We start from the raw sequence: 16,335 nt of genomic DNA on the forward strand, positions 1-16,335 counted from the left end.
TCTCAAAAAAAAAAAAAAATAAGGAAAAGAAATGTTTTTACTATCCTGTTATTTCTGTCTATCTTTTGCCTCTTCATACCTATCCTTTCACTCAAATAAGGTTTCACTAAAAAATGAGGGAAATGGAGTAACTGTTGGGTAATCTCATATTTCAATGTCTTTTTACATGATTGCCAGCCTCCAGAATAATCGATGCAGACAGAAATATCTGAACTAAGGGAAATCATTATTCCATCAGCTGGAAATTGAGAGATGAAACTTTTTTTAACCTGTCATAAACTAATTACTGAAAACCGTGAATACGATAAATATATACAGAAAAAGAAGAGAATAATTTCTCCAGGATTCCCCTCCTCTCCTTCTGGGAATTCTCTTGCACTCACTCCTTCCTCTTGCCCTATATCTCTTCTTTTCTCCTTTTCCCATTTCTGTTTCCCTGTAATTTGTTTCTTTATAGCAGGCAACTGAGATTAAAATATATATTAATTTCTAAATACCCCACATTAATGGAAAGAAACCACAATCCAGATAATTGTAATGTTTTAAATTTTTTCTTTGCTGATAAGAAGAATAAAAGGAGAAATTTTGGACAGATTGTATCAGATGTTGGAAGAATCTGTTACAGTGTTAGTTTATCTTTAGGTGAACCCACAACTACGGGAAGAAATAACCTAACAAGACCCTCTGAATTCATCCTCCTTGGACTCTCCTCTTGACCTGAGGATCAGAAGCCGCTCTTTGCTGTGTTCCTCCCCATCTACCTTATCACAGTGATAGGAAACCTGCTCATCATCCTGGCCATCCGCTCAGACACTCGTCTCCAGACGCCCATGTACTTCTTTCTAAGCATCCTGTCTTTTGTTGACATTTGCTATGTGACAGTCATTATCCCTAAGATGCTGGTGAACTTCTTATCAGAGACAAAGACCATCTCTTACGGTGAGTGTCTGACCCAGATGTACTTTTTCTTAGCCTTTGGAAACACAGACAGTTACCTGCTAGCAGCCATGGCCATTGACCGCTATGTGGCCATATGTAATCCCTTCCACTACATCACCATTATGAGTCACAGAAGCTGTGTCCTGCTTCTGGTTCTCTCCTTCTGCATTCCACATTTTCACTCCCTCCTGCACATTCTTCTGACTAATCAGCTCATCTGTGCCTCCAATGTCATCCATCACTTTTTCTGCGATGATCAACCAGTGCTAAAATTGTCCTGTTCCTCCCATTTTGTCAAAGAAATCACAGTAATGACAGAAGGCTTGGCTGTCATAATGACCCCGTTTTCATGCATCATCATCTCTTATTTAAGAATCCTCATCACTGTTCTGAAGATTCCTTCAGCTGCTGGAAAGCATAAAGCATTTTCTACCTGTGGCTCTCATCTCACAGTGGTGACCCTGTTTTATGGAAGCATTAGCTATGTCTATTTTCAGCCCCTGTCCAACTATACTGTCAAGGATCAAATAGCAACAATTATCTACACCATACTGACTCCTATGCTAAATCCATTTATCTATAGTCTGAGGAACAAAGACATGAAGCAGGGTTTGGCAAAGTTGATGCACAGGATGAAATGTCAGTAAAAGACCTAAGGTCTTAAGAGAATACCACAGATCTCTTGCCCTGGACTATAGGTTATTAATGGGTATGTGATTCTGAAATGATTATTAGATTCTGAAAGGATAGTACCTTCAATGATGGTGTTTCATTCCTTACAGAAGAAAGTTTATTGCATGTATTGAAGCTACTCCTGAATATAATGCCTACAAACTAAGTTGGATCACTGTAATCTCCTGAGTATCCCTAATCATGCAGCTGGGTTCTCTTGTATAGTAATGTAAAGCTGCTTGAATGTCTTTGAGCTACTCTGTGTGTGTGTGTGTGTGCATGTGTGCGTGTGTGCGTGTGTGTGTGTGTGTCGCTTCATCATATTAGCCCAGGGGCTCCTCAATAACGAGGTCTCTCTCTTTCTCCCATTATAAATGTCAGAACTGTGACTCCTTCCTCTGCATTTCCTCAAAGATTAAAGCCTGGCTTCTATAGTTGTCATAGTCTCAACAAATAAAACCATCCCACTAGATAACTCTTAGTGAATAAGTGCCAGGTCAGTTTCCTAAGAGTATGGCATCTCAGTATTCTTCCTGCTTCCCACCTGGCAAAGCTGACTGTACCTTAAATCTCTCATTAATTTCATTTGACCCAAACTCAACTGCACCGTTTTCCCAGGAGGTATGTGTTAGGTCCCAGTAACCTTAGTAGCAGATGCCTCCAACTGCTAGGGCAGTTCTCTTCCTTAACAGACTTTAAAGACAGTCTTCTAACCAGAAAAACCAATTGGGTAGGAAAGAAACACTTTTGCTCATTTGTGAGTTCTGAGAAATATTAGTCACTGCTAGTCCATGAATTATCTTGCAACTCAGAGATTTGTGAATTCATTTGCTCTTTCAACAAATTTCTACTTCTGATACACCATGCACCAGCCTACTGGACTTAAAAACAAAGATAATGTGCTACATGATTTAAGTCAACAATCTGAAAGCCAAAGATCAGCAGGGTCTAAGGAAACAAAATAACACAGGCAATACAAGTATTTGGAGGGCAATTTCCTGTTAATTGGATTGTTTTAGGTTTGCAAGGTACAGAGAAACACACATACTTTTAAGTAACAGGTGTCAAATAAAAATCCAATCTGGTCTTAGGTAAGGAGAGATATTACTGCAAAAGTGGGGAAATGGTCTATAGCAATTATGCAAGGGAGACTATTACACTAGGGAGAATGTCTCAATTGTGAGACCAACAAAAGTGTCAAATGTCAGACAGAAAAGGAATTTTCTTTCATAAAGAGAAGTGAACATGAATGAGGCTAGAAAGAAACAGATATGCAGAAGTGGGATGAGCTAGTAACAGTAGCAGGACTGAAGAGTTGATCAAAGAATGTATTTTATCAGTTGACGCTCCAGAGGCGTCATTAAGGAGGGGTTATGTGTTAACTCAGATTGAGGGTGGGACAAAGTTCATTCTTTTCCAGAACACAAAAGAGTGGAGGGATTTCTTTAACTGTCACTGTTTTCCAGGAGCACAGGGCTCAGGTAAAATTCAACATTGGCACAGGAATCTGCTGTAAGAATTCATGAGGTAAAAAGAAGACATAAATCTCAGCTGCGTAGCCAGATCTCACAGAGGAATAAGAACCAAAGCACAGTTGGGCCCCACAGAGTTGGAAGGTAATTCAGGCTCTGGAAGGCTACTCAGGGGAAAATGCAAGATTCATGAACATGTCGTTTTGATGCCCTTCCACATTAAGTTCAAACAAGAAGGCCATGGTCATGAGAATCACACAAAAGATAAGAAGCTTCTCTCCAATACCCTCTCCAAATGGGAGAGAAGAGTCAGCTAGAGTGAGTTGGAGATTACATGATGATAAAGTAAACATGGAAACTTCCCAGAGACATGTTTGTCAGAGGATATTTACAATAGTTACAAATGTGCCCTTCATGCAAGTATAAACTCCCCCCCAAAATAAACAGCCAAACGTACTCCAAACATCCTTAGTAAACCATACACCACACGGGGACTGCCTTACGTAAGTAACTGGAGAAGGACTCAGTTGCACATCTGGGTCAATATGAAGAATAACAGAAGCAAAAGCTTGCAGGCATTGATCATAAAAGATTACAAGCCTCTGGGATTTGCAGAAACATTGGCAAAGAACTTAAACTTCCACCAACCAGGCAATTGATAGGTTCCTGAATTGAATCTTACTTGAACGTTCAGCAGAGGGATGCTACTGATCTTTACACTATGTAATAACAGCCACCAAGAATTGAGCTGTAAAAGGCACTCCAATGCAGCACTTTACATACATTATCATACTAACTTTCTACTAACTTTTTGATGAAAGTACAAATTTATTATGTCCATATAACAGATGTGATAAATGAGAATCAGAAAGTACAAATAACTTGTTGAATATCAAACTACTCTTAACATCAGATCTGAGAACTTAAACTTGTTCTGAAAATTGTATTTTTGGCTCTTAACCCCTATCCTACCTCCCTAAAGGTACCTATGTGTCCATAAAGGCAAATTTCTTCAACTTACTATTTTCTTTAAAAAAAAAAAAAAAAACAAGTCTAGGTCAGTGAGGTGGAACTTTATTTTCATTCTTAAAAGCAGAAACCCAGAGGCACAGATGACCACAAGGACATAAACTTCCTAAAACTGTGCAAAATTCTCCATAATAAGTTGAAATTCTGCATGTTGTGAAATGGGAACATTGAGTCACATTTACTTAGACCTCAAGGGGCAGAAAATCCCTCAATGATAGCTATATCTGTTGAGAGTTTTTATTGTGCCAGAATTAAAACATGTTTTAATTATCAGAATAATACTATGATATAATATTATCATCTGATAGTAGCACTATAATCATGGCCACTTTACAGATGAGGTAGCCAAGTTTCAGAGGGTTTAAAAGACTTTCCCAGCTATGACATAATCAATATGGCAGAATAGGAGATACCGGCCTTTATCTCCCAACCCCACCACCCAAAAAACAAATATAGACAGCAATACACAAACCAAAATAACGCAGAGAGTGCTCAAGGGCTCATTTAAGAATCTGCAGCAACACAGTGGTGCAAGAAGAAGAATAAAAAGAAGAAGAGGAATGTACGCACATAAAGGACGACTTGTGAGATCAGTGTCCCTGAAATACCTAGAGATGGCTAGGTACAAAGAGAAAAGCCAAGGTCACTGGTATCAGGCACATTGAGGGAGACACCACAGTCCCTAGTGACCTGCTCTGCAGAAAACTTCGGCATTTTTGTCACTAAGGTAACCAAAAGCCATTCCTGCCAGGGAACCCCAGAGAAGACTTGGCTTCACACATACACACCCTCGAGAAGTAGCCAGCGTTGTGCCACTCCAGAACCAGAGCCACCACTCCTCTCAACTTGACATATGTTCCTGACCGCTAAACTGCAGCTTCTCCATGACTGCCTGCATTCCAGACCTTGGCTCTGTGGCTGTACTACATCTACCCATGCCTCAGATATCAAAGCCAACACCATAGCAAGTTAGTTTACACTCTGCACCCCAGAATTAAGGTCTATCTGCATGGATTCACACACCAGATATCAGCCCTGCCACCATAGAGAGCTAGTGCATGACCTGGAGCCTGGAGCTGCTATAGCTCTGCACAAGTCCATGATTCCCTGCCTGCTTCATAAACACCCATGTCTTGTACATCATTACCGACACAACAGCAGGGGTACCTGCACCCTGGGCACCAGTGCATTTGCTGCCCTGAACCTCAGAGCCACGGTCTTTCCACACATGCCTGTGCTCTCAGCCTTGGCTCACTGGCTACTCCACAGGTACTGTTCATCAGACACCAGTATTGCTGCCAGTGTAAGCAGGCCTATGAGTCAAACCCAGTGGCAAGAGACATCCCTTTGGTCATTGTTTCCCAAGTGGAAGAAAAAGATCTCAGGAGAACTTTTAGCAGCCATAAACACCAAACACATCAAAAGCCCTCACTGCTGCTGCAGGCACTCACATAATTGATCCCTGCCCTGTAAACTTTACCAACGCTTACTGCAGCTTACATAGCTGTACAGAGACTATGCTGCTGCACCCTCACCAGAGTCAGAATTGCTGCACCCTACATAGCCAGCACCCTTGCATGTTCCCATAAAAGAAGATCTTTCCCCACCAAAACCATCCCAGAAATCAGACAGAGGGGATTATTTCACTGCCTTGAAAACTTTGAGTGTATAGTCTTGGTTGCAAGCAAATTCAAGCATTAACAGAAGGCCACAAGAAACATGAAAAGCAAGGGAAACATATCATCACAAAAAGAATACAATAATTTCCCAGTAGCTGACCCCAAAGAAATAGAAATTTCTGAACTGCCAAAGAATTCAAAATAATTATATTTAAGGAATCTCAGCAAAGTTCAAAAGAAGACAGAGAAAAAAGTTTCAACAAAATCAGGAAAACAATAAATAAAAAATGAAAAAGTTACATATTGAAATCCTAAAAAATCAATAAGATATTCTAGAGCTGAAGAATACATGAATGAAATAAAAATACAATGGAGAATACAGTGAATGGAATAAAAATGAAATAGTGTCAATGGCAGAATTAATCAAACAGCATAAAACCCTGTAAAATTGAAAACAGGTTATTTGAAGATATACACTCAGAGGAGAAAAAAATGAAAAGAAATGAAGAAAGTGTATGGGATTTATAGGACAACATAATGATAGCTTTCATCTGCATTATAGAATTTAAATAATGTGTAGAGAAAGAGAAAGGGATAGAAAGGTTATATAAAGAATGATAGCTTAAAACTTCTAAATCTGGGAAAAGATATAAATATGCAAGTACGTGGAAATCCAAGGTCTTTAATCAGATTCAATCCAAATAAGACTACCACAAGACATGAAATCAAATTATAAAACAAAACAACAAAGAGAGGTTCCTAAAAGCAGAAAGGAAAAAGAAGCATATCACATTTAACTGATTTCCCATAAGGTTAGCGCACACTTCTCAGCAGAAAATTTGCAGGCCAAGAGAGAGTGGGATGACATACTCAAAGTGGTGGAAAAAAACTGTCAACTAAGAATATGTGACCAGCACAGCTATATTTTAGAATGAAGAAGATATAAATACTTTCCCAGAAAGGTAAAAGCTGATGGAGTTAATCATCCCGAGCTGACTACAAGAAATGCTAAGAAGAGCTCTTCAAGCTGGAAAAAAATGATACTAAATAGTAACATAAAAACATGAAAATATAAAACTCACAGGTAAAAGTAAGTACATTGTCAAATTCAAAATAGTCTAATTCTGTAATGTTTGCATAAACCAGTCATAACTTTAGTATGAATGTTTAAAGACAAAACTATTAAAAATAGTTACAATAATTTGTTAAAGGATACACAATAAAAAATAAAAGATGTAAATTGTGATGTCCAAAACATAAAATGGAAGGGGCAGGAGCTTGAAAGTGTAGTTTTTTTATGTAACTAAACTTAAGTTGTTATCAGCTAAAAATAGCTTGTTATAACTACAGAATGTTTTAAGTAAGCTTCATGGTAACTGCAAAACAGAAACCTATAGTAAATGCAAAAAATGAAAAAAGTAAGGAATCAAAAGATACTACAACAACAACAAATTACCAATTGAAGACACAGAAGAATGAAACTAGACCCCTATTTCTCACCATATACAAACATCAAATCTAAATGGATTAAAGACTTAAATCTAAGACCTCAAGAAAATATTGGGGAAAATGTTCAGGACATTGGTCTGAGCAAAAATTTCTTGAGCAATATCCCACAAGCACAGGCAACCAAAGAAAATGTGGACAAATGGGATCACATCAAGTTAAAAAGCTTCCACACAGGAAAGGATACAATCAGCAAAGTGAAGAGACAAGCCACAGAATGAGAGAAAATGTTTGCAAATGCTATATCTGATAAGCAGTTAATATTAATATTCAAAATATATAAGGAACTCAAACATTCAATAGTATGAAGGCAAATAATTTGGTTTTAAGGTAAGCAAAGGACCTGAATAGACATTTCTCAAAAGAAGATATACAAATGGCCAACAGGTATATTTTAAAATGCCCAACATTACTAATCATCAGAGAAATCTAAATTAAAACCACAATGAGATATTACTCCACACCTGTTAGAATGGCTGTTAGCAAAAAGTATAAAGATAACGATTGCAAAGATGTAAAGAAAAGGGAACAGTTACACACTGTTTGTAAGAACGTAGATTAACACAGCCGTTATGGATAACAGTATGGGGGCTCCTCAAAAAACTGAAATTATTATTACTATTACTATTTTTTGTGACAGAATCTCACTCTGTTGCCCAGGCTGGAGTGCAGTGGTGCTATCTCGGCGGCTCACTGCAAACTCTGCCTCCCTGGTTGAAGCAATTCTTCTGCCTCAGCCTGCCAAGTAGCTGGGACTACAGGTGTGCACCATCACACCCAGCTGATTTTTGTACTTTTAGTAGAGGCGGGGTTTCACCATATTGGCCGGGCTGGTCTCTAACTCCTGACCTCATGATCTGCCCGCCTTGGCCCCCCAAGAGTGCTGGGATTACAGGTGTGAGCCACTGCACCCAGACAAAAAACTGAAATTATTGTGTTGGATATAAAAATGCTCTAGGAAAAAATGCTTGGTGCCACAAAGTGAAACCAGCACTCAGGCAAGAGTTGTCTCAGCAAGGCAATTCACTTCTGCAGAAGAGTGCCACTTGTGTCAATCAAGATCGCAAGAGCACAAGGAACAAAGGAGAGCAGTGAGTTTTTATCTCTGACGGTCGTTCTTACCTCTGTGTCACTCCGCCATGGGCTGGGGTCAGGCCGCACAATCTGAGCTGACCCAATTGGCTACTAGCAAATATTTTTCTAAATATGGAAGGGAAGGGGGACATGAGGTACAGTGGTAAAGCATGTGAGACGTCCAGTTTCAGGGGAACAATGGGTGCAGGTAACCAAGGGAATAGATGTGCGTTATTGATTAGAGCTGACAGGAAGTGGATAGGCTATTTACAGTAACTAGGGGCAAGGAGGAACAAGAAAGTTGAGTTTGAAAACAAAGGACAAGGAAGTTGGCAGGCTAAATCTTTGAAGAGAAACTCAGAGAAATTCATTGTATCTTACAATTGATACAGGGGTTAAAAAGAAATTATTTAGGCAGTGAGTGAGGGTGAAAAAATGCTCAGTGGGAATTTTCCTTTAATAAAAAGCAGCCCCCAAATCATTTCTTTTCTAATAAAAAGCAGCATGAAAAATCAAGTTGCAAGCATAGATAAGCAAGCTGGAAACTTGCATAGGTAAATGCCAGCAGCTATGCCAGACACCACGTATATCCAACATGGCAATTCCCTCTTCCCTTTTCCTTGTTGCCATATGTGTGGGTGTCATGGCGCCAGCCAGGTGAAGGCTCCATTTGCATAATACAAGATAAAGTGGGACGGTCCGTTTCTTCACAGGCTATGTAAATGGCACACCTGGTCAAATCAATCTCCTGAGTCCTGTGTAAATCAAACACTGACTCCTCAAGCCCCTCTATAAAATCGACCACATCTTACCCCAAACCTGGAAATCCACTTGGACATCCCCTTCCTCTGCATGAAGAAGCTCTCTTTCTCTCTCTTCTTTCTTATGCCTATTAAACTTTCCACTCTTAAACTCACTCCATGTGGATGTGTGTCTGTGTCTTTGTTCTCCTTAGTGTGAGACAACAAACATCTGGTATTTCCCCAGACAATGAAACTCCTTCAGTATAACTACCATAGAATTCAGCAATCTCATTTCTGGGTATATATCCAAATGAATTTAAATCAGTCTTTCAAAGAGATATCTGCACCTCATGTTCATTGCAATATTATTCACAGTAGCCAAGATATAGAATCAACCTAAGTATCTAACAACAGATGAAGGGATAAAGAAAACGAGGTGGCTAGGCACATTGACTCACATCTGTAATCTCCTCATTTTAGGAAGCCAAGGCCAGAGGATTGCTTGAGGCCAGGAGTTTGTGACTAGCCTGGGCCACATAGCAAGACACCATCTCTGCAAAAAAAATTTCTGTAATTAGCTAGATGTGGTGGCACATGCCTGTAGGTCTAGCTACTTGACAGGTTGAGGTGGGAAGACTGCTTGAGCCCAGGAGCTGAAGGCAGCAGTGAGTTATGACTGTAGCACTGCACTCCAGCATGGGCAACAGGATGAGGAAAGAAAGAAAGAAAAGAAAAGAAAGAGAAAGAGAGAGAGAGAGGAAGGAAGGAAGGAAGGAAGGAAGGAAGGAAGGAAGGAAGGAAGGAAGGAAAGGGAGAGAGAGAAAGAGAGAGAAAGGGAGGAGGAAAGGAGGAAAGGAGGAAAGGAGGAAGGGAGAAAGGGAGAAAGAAAGAGAAAGAGAGAGAAGGAAATTTTGCATATTCCGCGTGTGTGTGTGCGCGCGTAATATTATTCAACCATAAAAAGAAGGAAATCCTGACATTTGCAACAACATGGATGAACTTGTAAGACATTATGCTAAGTGCAATAAACCAGATACAGAAGACAAATATCTTATAATCTCACTTATCTGTAAAATCTTAAAAAGTTGAACTTATAAAAGCAGAGAGCACAGTGGTGGTTGCCAGGGACTGGGGGTGGAGGAAACGGGGAGATGTTGGTCAAAGGTTACGCACTTTCAGTTATAAAATGAATAAATTCTGGGGATCTGAAGTAAAGCATGGCGAATATAGTTAATAATATCATATTGTTTACTTGAAATTTACTAAGACAGTAGATCACAAGTGTCCTCACCAAACACACACACACTATGTGTGGTGATGGATGTGTTAATTAATTTGATTGTGGCAATCATTTCACAATGCATGCATATATCAAATCATCAATTGTATACCTTGAGTGTATGCTGTTTTTATTTGCCAATTATAATATAAACTTAAAATAAAATCCTAACCACCCGCTATCCCACCAACTAAATGGATGCCCAGGTAGCCAACGGGACTCCAGAAAAACCTTAAAACCAAGTTCCTGGCCATGTCAGGATGGTAGGTTAGACAGGCTTCACTATATACCCTCTCTTTTATGATGTAGACACAACAACTGATCAGCATTATTGTTAAAATAGACATCATAAGATGAACAGAACAGACTCTTAGTGGCAATAAGATACCAAATTATAAATGGGACCTATGGCCATGCCAGGCAAGGGTTAAGTCACACATCCCTTCACTTAAAGAATAAACTGTGTTCTAACTGCCACAAGGCTTTTCTCTTTCTCTAGCAGCTAACCCAAACTTGGCCTCAAGATAAGCAATATTACAACAATTTTCAGCTCCACAGATGCCGACTAACTGAACCCCAGCCCTTGTTCCACCAGCCATAACTACAGCTTTGATTGGACAAGAGACTGATTTTAGTAAATTTCTCCTGATAAAAAGATCACTGACCATGAACTGGTTCTGTCCAGTTTACAGAGACTGTGCACTTATGTGCTTTCTTTTCCTGAAAAGATCTTTTGATGTATAGGCCCTAATTGTAATACATTTAAATGTTAAGTCTCCATCCCAAAGTGAACATGAGTCATATGTTACATGCATGTTGGTTCAATACACATGTGTCAGGAATGTCTTCTTGAATATTCATAGCTTTTTCTGTAACCTGTTGAATATGTGTTTAGCCAACCTGTTCAGCATAAAAGCTCCTATCTCAACTCCTCCTCCTTCAAAGTGCCTATCTCTGGTTTTGGCTGAAGGCATGCTTCTCGGCCTCTGGATGGCCACCTTGTAAGCTGTAACCTCATAAAAATTAAAGTCTCCCCTCCTCTTCCAAATGTATAATCTTCTAAGTTAACAATAACTTAATGCAGTTAGGAGAGGGAAAAAAAGAAAAAGAAATAAAGACAGTGAGGTTCTTGAAACGTAAGATGGAATCAGAAATCAATAAGCGACAGGAATGGACAATATGTAAAAGGCAGGGCATTTGGGGACTCTGATATATGGATTCTGTGTGCTTACATGAATCAAGAAGGGTAAGAGATTTGAAGCTGGTGGCTTTCCCTAGCAGTGACAGCAAGGAAAGGGAATCAGATATATGAGCAGCAGACTTGGAGATTGCCTAATACAAGAAGGGTGACCTATGGTTGAGTTCAAAGGTTTTAACACCACCTTTTGTTAGAAAATAGAATCATAAAGTCACCACTACTAAACTAGTAGCTGCATCTAATCCTGGAAGGGTTTGGAAAGAAGGCACCGATGATGTTGGGGTACACTTGGGGTAGTTGTCCTTTGAAAAAATGGAGGCACTAAGGAGGAGGCCAAATTGATATTTTATAGGTTCAAGGGGGGAATTGGACCCAGGTGTAAATGCCAGGTACTCTGTTCTCAGTGCTACTTGGGACATCTTCCAGGCAAGCCCTCAGCTTGGAAGAGCTGGGAAAAGAAAATTATTGTCCATCTGAGATACCTACATCAAGCTAAGCAGATCTTGCACTACCTCCGAAGGTTCCAAGAGGAGAACGTGGGGCCACTTGCTGGGGCGAGCAGAGAAAACGTGCAATTCCTCTGGATCCCTGGAGACAATTCTGCACAAAGTTAATGAATGGTTGTTTTCTTACTGTCTCCCCTAGCAAACACCAGAGACCTAGTGGCACAGTCTCAGAATATATTCCCATGAGGAAAACGTGGGCTATAAGTATCTACAACTTGTGAATGACAGTAAGAATCCAGGGAAGGGAGCATTCAGAATCAAGAAGCACTGGGAGATTTTTGACAATTAGATACCTTTTTGTATGCAGTTTCTTGGCACAGATTTATCTTCTTTCGACTAATTATTTCATGGAGCATAAATGAGAGGAATGAATACATAAGGCAAGACATTAATGTCCTTTCCAGGTAAGAAATCAACCTAGCAAGTGCCTGATGAGAAAGTGGAAATACCTGATCTCTGGGAAATAATTAGTCGTTACTGGACATTAAATAAGAGAGCTAATTTATGTTCACCCTAAGTGTAGATTATCTGTATTTATACTCTAAAGTCTGATCTTCCTTTACCCTAGTCAACTCCAGAATTACATTCCCCTGACCTCAGGATATGGATTATTAGCCAGAGTAGGAAAGCTTGGGAGAGAATTTTCTCGCAAAAGTACTCTGTCCCCCTCACTCTCTCATTCCCCGTGTTTCTTTTCCCTATAACTGTTTACATTCAACTCAGTGTTCTCTAAGTGAGTTTCTTGCTTCCATTGTAAATGATGTGGAAACATCTTGACTCAAAAGAAAGGGTATTCATCAATTACAAGCTAGGTGAGATAACTATCTCGTTACCTAGATGTGGTTTAGCCACTCATAATCCTTAATCAGAAGATGGCCTGAACTTGATTCAAAGTCTTTATCTGTGGTTCCTGTAATTATCGGCCACAGAGTAAGTAGGAGGAGAAAGGTATCAGCCATTTGCTCCCAATCTCTTTCTCTCTGTCTGTCTGTCTGTCTGTCTGTCTGTCTGTCTCTCTCTCTCTCTCTCTCTCTCTCTCCTTGTATCTGTTCTCTATAGATCTTGCTATGGGTTAAATGTTTATGTCCCCCCAGAAGTCACTTAATCCCCAATGTGATAGTATTTGGAGATTGATATTTGACAGGTAATTTAGGTCATGAGGGTTGGGGCCCTCCTGATGTGATTAACGCCCTTATAAGAAGAGCTTGCTTCCTCCCCCTGCTTTCTGCCATGCAAGACTACAAGGAGAAGACAGCCCTCTGAAAACCAAGAAACAAGCCCTCCGCAGACACTGGATCTGTTGGCAACTTGATCTTGGACTTCCCAGTCCCATGAACTGTGAAAAGTAAATGTTGTTCAAGCCACCTAGTCTCTGATTTGTTTGTTTGTTTTTTTGAGACCAAGTCTCGCTGTCACCCCGGCTGGAGTGCCGTGGTGCAATCTTGGCTCACTGCAACCTCTGCCTCCCAGGTTCAAGCAATTCTCTTGCCTCAGCCTCCCTAGTAGCTGGGACTACAGGCATGCACCACCAGGCCCGGCTAATTTTTTGTATTTTTAGTACTGACGGGATCTCACCATGTTGTCCAGCCTGATCTCGAGCTCCTAACCTCAAGTGATCCACCCACCTCAGCCTCCCAAAGTGCTGGGATTACAGGCATGAGACACCGCTTCTGACCTGGCTATGGTAATTTATTATAGCAACCTGAACTGATTAAGACAGGTATCTACCTCAAAGATCTTTTAAAAAGTGAAAACACACTTTCAGTTCTGATTTCTCCATGCTCAGGAAGAAAGATAAACAACAGAGTAAATGCTGTATTAATAACTACTCAGTGTAAGAACAACGTGGAAAGATGCATGTTGTAGATGACATAAGAATTATGTCATTAATTGACAGTGTTGCTTATCTTTAGGTGAGTACAAGTCCATGGGAACGTCCAACCTGACAAGACTCTCTGAATTTATTCTCTTGGGACTCTCCTCTCGGTCTGAAGACCAGAGGCCACTCTTTGCCCTCTTTCTTATCATATACCTGGTCACTTTGATGGGAAACCTGCTCATCATCTTGGCTATCCACTCTGATCCTCGACTTCAAAACCCTATGTATTTTTTCCTAAGCATCTTGTCCTTTGCTGATATTTGCTACACAACAGTCATAGTCCCGAAGATGCTCGTGAACTTCTTATCAGAGAAAAAGACCATTTCCTATGCTGAATGTCTGGCACAGATGTATTTCTTCCTGGTTTTTGGAAACATAGATAGTTATCTCCTGGCGGCTATGGCCATCGACCGCTGTGTAGCCATTTGTAACCCATTCCATTATGTCACTGTTATGAACCGCAGATGCTGTGTGTTGCTACTAGCCTTCCCCATCACTTTCTCCTATTTACACTCTCTCCTACATGTCCTCCTGGTGAATCGGCTCACCTTTTGTACATCAAATGTTATCCATCACTTTTTTTGTGATGTCAACCCTGTGCTGAAACTGTCCTGCTCCTCCACCTTTGTCAATGAAATTGTGGCCATGACAGAAGGGCTGGCCTCTGTGATGGCTCCATTTGTCTGTATCATCATCTCTTATCTAAGAATTCTCATCGCTGTTCTCAAGATTCCCTCAGCAGCTGGAAAACACAAAGCCTTCTCCACCTGCAGCTCCCATCTCACTGTGGTGATTCTGTTTTATGGAAGTATTAGCTATGTCTATTTGCAGCCTTTGTCCAGCTATACTGTCAAGGACCGAATAGCAACAATCAACTACACTGTGTTGACATCAGTGTTGAACCCATTTATCTACAGTTTAAGAAACAAAGACTTGAAACGGGGCTTACAGAAATTGATAAACAAGATTAAGTCTCAAATGGGTAGGTTCTCTACAACGACCAATAAAATCTGTGGACCCTGATTACAAGGAGTGTGTGTGTGTCTGTGTGTGTGTGTGTGTGTGTGTTAGCACCTGATGCAACTCTTTTCTTGAAAAAACGTTTCTTCATCTTCACCATTTGTAGCTTCACCTCGTGGTTTTCCACCCTGTGGTCTCTGTCATCGTATGATTGAACAATTAGGATGTCTTGGTATCAATGCCCCAATCACAGACTCACCTCATAATATATCTTAATTCCGGAAAATCACATTCCCTTTACTCTTTGCATATTTATTTGGAGCCTCTCATATTTGTTTGTGTTTATAAATTCATCCAAGTTTGGTCATTCAATTATCAGAGAATTTTCCTATATACCTATGTAGAAATTTAAATATGTGCAATGATATTATGCACACATAGTCACTCTCTTCCATTTAAAGCTGTCAGGAATTTTTTACAGGCATGTGTGTATGTATGTGCAAGTCTCACCTGCCCATGAGACTACAGGCTATGGTCCCCCTCTCCACCTTTTTAGAGACAGGGTCATACCCCCCTGTCACCCAGGTTAGAGTGCAGTGACACTATCATAGCTCCTATAACCTCAAACTCCTGGGCTCAAGCAATCCTCCTCCCTCAGCCGCTCAAGTAGCTAGTACTACAGGTGTGTACCACCACCCCTAGCTAATTGTTTTAATTTTTTGTAGAGACAAGGTCTTGCTATGTTACCCAGGCTGGTCTCAGACTCCTGGCCTCAAGTGATCCTCCTGCTTCAGCCTCTCAAAGCACTGGGATTATAGGCGTGAGCTACCATGCCCAGCTTTATGGTCCCTTTTTAAAATTATCACAAGAACTGAATGTCCTGGGCTCTGGAGTCATAGATTCTCAACAACTGCTACCAATTATCTGATTGACTTTTTCTTTTTTTTCTTTTTTTTTTTTTTTTTTTTTTTGAGACAGAGTCTTGCTCTGTCACCCAGGCTGGAGTGCGCAGTGGTGCTATCTTGGCTCAGTGCAATGTCTGCCTCCTGGGTTCAAGCAGTTCTCACCCCTCAGCCTCCCAGGTAGCTGTGATTACAGGCACCTGCCACCACGCCCAGCTAATTTTTGTATTTTTAGTGAAGATGAGGTTTCACCATGTTGGCCAGGCTGGTCTTGAACTCCTGACCTCAAGTGATCTGCCCGCCTCAGCCTCCCAAAATGCTGGGATTACAGGCGTGAGCCACTTCCCCCAGCCTGATTGACTGTTAATAAGACAACTCTATGTCTCTACATGAGTTTGAGTCTCTACTCTTTCTTCTTTTCCTATACCCAAGGGGCATTCATCCCCTGACTCTTCCTGGGGTTTCTTGCCTGTTCGCTTTTCTATCTAGAGATGCATATATTTCTAGGCGTCTCTAGGTGGTTAAATAAAACACTGAATTTAAAAATCTCCACTGTC

General features: G+C 40.5%; 2 protein-coding genes across 2 annotated transcripts; both read left to right on the forward strand.

Moving 5' to 3' along the window:
• The first annotated feature begins 506 nt into the window (after positions 1 to 506).
• On the forward strand, positions 507 to 1,586 carry OR1L1 (olfactory receptor family 1 subfamily L member 1). Its single transcript, XM_004048568.5, is given in 1 exon segment — positions 507 to 1,586. A coding segment is annotated over 1 exon segment (1,080 nt).
• Positions 1,587 to 13,946: 12,360 nt separating this feature from the next.
• OR1L3 (olfactory receptor family 1 subfamily L member 3) lies at positions 13,947 to 14,939 on the forward strand. The gene has a single exon (XM_004048563.5). The coding sequence runs from the start codon at positions 13,965 to 13,967 to the stop codon at positions 14,937 to 14,939; it is 975 nt and encodes a 324-aa protein (XP_004048611.3). The 5' UTR covers positions 13,947 to 13,964.
• Positions 14,940 to 16,335: the final 1,396 nt, after the last annotated feature.

The sequence above is a fragment of the Gorilla gorilla genome, chromosome 13 (assembly GCF_029281585.2).
Source record: "Gorilla gorilla gorilla isolate KB3781 chromosome 13, NHGRI_mGorGor1-v2.1_pri, whole genome shotgun sequence".
NCBI classification, from domain to species: domain Eukaryota; kingdom Metazoa; phylum Chordata; class Mammalia; order Primates; family Hominidae; genus Gorilla; species Gorilla gorilla.

Bases quoted from the DNA above. Each gene is read 5' to 3' on its own strand.
- OR1L3 (XM_004048563.5), top strand. From the start codon at position 13,965: ATGGGAACGTCCAACCTGACAAGACTCTCTGAATTTATTCTCTTGGGA.